Below are 4,197 nucleotides of genomic sequence, written 5' to 3' on the forward strand. Positions count from 1 at the left end.
CCACTTACAGCTTTTTGCCCTGGTTTGGAACTGCAGAAGGGCAATTCTTCATCCATCAGCTCCAGACTGCACCGCCTCAGGAACACAGCAGTGGCATTCTAAAGGAGGAAGAAAGTGCAACTGCACAATTCCAGCCAAAAAGAAAGGAAGAGTGCTACATAAAAAACATCCTGTGCAGATCCAGGCATTCAGCTGGGACTGGGGAGAGTTTGGCTTCTTGCCAATTGGATGTGTGTCCCTAACTGCAATCTCTTGGCCTGCACGAGAGTCTCACTCACCTGCAAAAGCAGAAAGCTCAGGCGCTGTGCTGGGAACGGGCTCCTCTGATGCAAAGCTGTCAGAACACTGTGAGGGCAGAGCGAGCCCAGCTGTGCCTGGGGCTGAGCCCAGCAGAGCCCTGGCAGAGCCCAGAGCAGCCTCAGCATCCGCAGAGCCCGGCTGCAAGGAGAGAAACCAGAAACCGCCCGTCAGCTCAAGGCTCCTGTCCCCTTGTCCCAGCCACCCACGGTGCCCAGGCCATGCTGGCCATGCTCAGAGCTGGGCCCAAAGCTGCCCATCACTGCTGCCTTTGGGAGCAGAGCAGGAGGGCAGGACATGTGCCCAGCCTGCAGCCAGCCACGGCAGATCCAGCCCCTCAGCAGCTGCCCAGAGACACAAAGCAGACTGGCAGCCGACTGAAGAATTGGTTGCATCAACCTCAGCAAAGGGGGGAGCCGGCGAGGCTGTGCCATACCCAGATCTGGGAGCATCCCCTGGCTGTGGATTCACCTGCAAATTGGGCATGGAGTGTGTCTTTGAAGAAGGTGCCAGAATCAAAGTTGATCATCTTCAGCTGGCCACGTGGATGAAGACATTGTCATCCTTGAGGCTGCCCTTGGTGTCTCCTGCAGCAGCCCCACCTGGTACAGCTTCTCCAGGGGCTCCTTCTCCTTCCCTAGGGGCCAGACCAGGCTGTCAGTGCTCTGCCCAGGGCCCCAGCCATCAGTAAACAAGACAAGCAAAACCAGGGGGGATGGTGGCCACCAGTGCTTGCCACACCAGGTCTCCAGGTCAGCTCCAGCCCAAGAGCTGCATGTTCCCTTCTAATGACCCCTGCTCAGAGCTACAGGCAGGACAAAAACAGTCTGCTTTGCTCTGCCACTGATTGCCAAGAGATGGGTGGAGTTGTTACCTGCCAGGCCCCTGGATCCAACTGCGCACATGGATCTCTCCCATCTTCTAGGGCAGATGAACACCCTGAATCCAAGGATCTTGGCAGAGATCTTCTAAGGATGGCCTGTCCAAGGGTTGCATGGACAAACATCTCTTAATTACATCTTGGCACTCTGAAGAGAGAAACCAGGAATCACCGGTCACTTGGAGAAGTTGACCCCCGTTCCTGTGCCCAGGCCATGCTGGGTGTGCCCAGAGCTGGGCCTAAACTTCCCCATGGATTCCCTGTTTGCAGGAGAGCAGGACATGTGCCACCTCCTCAGCAGTTGCCAGAGGGGGATGCTCATGAGCCCACTGCTGTCTCCCAACACTGGTGTTCCCCCCGTGCCCAGAGATGAGGATCCACCTTGGGAGAGCCGTCGCGGGAAGATGATCTGCCCCCAGACGATCTGCTGGCCCTTCCTGAATGGGTGCTTCCCTGTCACCAGCTGGTACAGCAGGAGCCCCAGGGACCAGATGGTTGCTGCCTGGCCGTGGTAGCATCGCTGGTAGAACCACTCTGGTGGGCTGTAGGACAGGGTTCCTGTGGAACACAGACAGAGCTCATCAGGGGGATGCTGCTGCTCCCAGAGACTCACCCCAGCATCCCTGGGCATGTGGGGGCTGCCCCAGAGGCACATGGGGTGACCTGCTGCCCTCTCACCAGCACCTGGCACTCGTGTACAAACCTGGGCTTGCAAATGAAGCCACTGCTGCTGGAAGAGGGCAGCAGAAGCACTGGGGAGGCCCAACCATGACCCACAAATGGAAAATCCACCCAGTGGTAGAGAAAACCCACTCTCCTCCCTGCCTGCATGGCCTCCAAAAAATTGTTAATAAGCCAGGGCAAATTTGGGGAGCAGAGGAGTTCAAGACCTTCCTCGCTGGCACGCCAAACGGGGTCAGACACTCCCATCTCTGCTACCCCCATGGGGGTTTTTGTCAGGCTGCCTGCCCCAGCCCCAGCCCAGGGCATAGTGGGTGCTGAAGGCTGTCAGCAGGGCTGGGAGCTGGCCCCTCTCACAACCCCTACCCAAATCAACTTGGCTCAAGTATTAATCCCATCCCTGCAGCAACAGGGGGAAGCCCCGGTGCCACACCCACGCTGGACCAAGAGATGCCCAGGAGCATCCCCTGCAAGGGCTCACCTGCAAATCGGGTGTAGGCTGTGTCTTGGAGGAAGGTGCCACAGCCAAAGTCAATGAGTTTCACTTGCCCTGTGGCCAGGTCCAGCAGGATGTTTTCGGGCTTGATGTCCCTGTGCAGGACCCCGCAGCTGGTGCAGTGCTGCACAGCCTCCAGAACCTGCCGGAAAAGCTCCCGCGCCTCCTCCTCCGGCAGGAACCTCCGCTCTGCCAGCAAATGCGAGAGGTCCTGGCACCGCTGCGGACGCTCCAGCACCAACAAGAAGCTGTCGGGCAGCTCAAGCCACTCCAGGAGCTGAATCACTGCAGCACACCCAGAGGACACCCTGTCCATCAGCACAATCTCCAGGGGCGCACGTGTACCGTCGGGCTGGGGGAGAAGCACGGTGCCGTCAGTGGGGCTGAGCCCCTGCCAGGGCTCGGGGAGCCCTCAGCCAGCCCGGGATGCTCTGCACGCCCCGATGGCCCCACGCCCGCTCTCCCCGCAGGGCTCCCGGCGGCTCCCACCCTGCCAAGCCCCGGCTCATCCCTGCCCGGCACGCCCCGGCTTCTGCCGCTGGCCCCGCTCACTCACCAGCTCGCCCCAGCGCCGGATGCGATCCCGCGGCACCTTTTTGATGGCCACCTGCGAGCAAGGGGCAGCAGAAGGTTGAGCTCGATGCCCGCCCGCAGCGGCCCCGCCTTCTCCTCCGCCCCCTCCTCCTCCTCCTTCTCCGCCCGCCGCCGGCCCCGCTGCTCACCGGGGCACCGTCCGAGAGCCTCGTGGCTGCGAAGACGCTGCCGAATCCGCCGCGCCCCAGCAACGAACCCACTCGGTACCGCTCCTTCGGGCCCTTGTGCGCATTCCCTGGGGGCGAGACTCGGCCGTCAGCGCTCGGCCCGGGGCCAGGAACGGCCCCCGAGCGCTCCCCGACCTCCCCGGGCCGAGCATCCGCAGGCGTCTGCTCCTTGCAATGCGACAGCGGCGGCTCGGGGCCAGCGGCCGCGCTGCCGAGCGGCGGAGCTCGGGCCGGGGAAGCCGCAGCGGAGGCGGCGGCAACGGCTGCACCGCCTGTGTTCTCCGCGGGCCCCGGGAGGAGCCGGGGCAAGGGCCGGGGCCAGGGCCGGGGCAGGGCTCGGAGCAGGCGGAGCCAAAGGGCGGTGATACCGCCCCGGCCCCAGGCACTGAGGCCCGCCCAGAAGCGCCAGCGCCAGCTCGGCCGGAGCCGGGCTAAGGCGAGAGGGAGGCGGGACGCCCGGGGCCGGCGCCGCGGCCGGGGCCGGGGCCGGGGCCAGGGGCGGGCTGGGGGCATGTCCCGGGCGGGCAAGGGGAGAGGGGAACTGGGAGAAGAGGGGAACACAGAGAAAGGGAGATCGGGAGTGGGTGAGGGACCGAGGGAGAGAGGGTGGAACCGCAGGAGAGGGAGAAGAGAAGATAGGGAGGGTCGGAAACGTGACTTCTTTCGCTGCTTTGTCTTTTTCCGCTGCTGCCTCTGCTGCCGCTGCTGCTGCCGCTGCTGCTGCTGCCGCTGCTGCTGCTGCCGCTGCAACTGAAGCACCGGGGCCGTTTGTCCCCGGGGCCGTTTGTCCGTTGCCCGCTCGGCCCTGCCCCGAGCCCCGCGCTCCCCGGGCAACCCCTGAGCCTGGCCAAACACTTGAACTTTGCCGTGTTGAGCCAAGAGCCAGAGTCTTGATTCCTGCACAGGGGCACAGCAATGCCCTTGGCTGCTGCTGTGCCTTGTCCCTGCTGAGCATCAAACACTGTCTGAGCACATTCCCTGAATGCAGAATTTGTACCTGACCCAAGCACTGCACTTGTGTCTCCAGCATTGCTTTCCAAGAAGAACAGGGGAAGGCAAACTGGGTGTAGCTCATGGTATTT

At 62.8% G+C, this 4,197-nt stretch overlaps 1 protein-coding gene across 1 annotated transcript; it reads right to left on the reverse strand.

Moving 5' to 3' along the window:
- Positions 1-1,218: 1,218 nt before the first annotated feature.
- LOC131590998 (serine/threonine-protein kinase pim-1-like) lies at positions 1,219-3,628 on the reverse strand. The gene is made up of 6 exons (XM_058861417.1): positions 3,484-3,628; positions 3,077-3,183; positions 2,911-2,961; positions 2,340-2,706; positions 1,559-1,735; positions 1,219-1,325 (listed from the first exon to the last, which is right to left on the reverse strand). The coding sequence occupies exons 1-6, from the start codon at positions 3,626-3,628 to the stop codon at positions 1,219-1,221; spliced, it is 954 nt and encodes a 317-aa protein (XP_058717400.1).
- Positions 3,629-4,197: the final 569 nt, after the last annotated feature.

Source organism: Poecile atricapillus, chromosome 36 (genome assembly GCF_030490865.1).
Source record: "Poecile atricapillus isolate bPoeAtr1 chromosome 36, bPoeAtr1.hap1, whole genome shotgun sequence".
NCBI classification, from domain to species: domain Eukaryota; kingdom Metazoa; phylum Chordata; class Aves; order Passeriformes; family Paridae; genus Poecile; species Poecile atricapillus.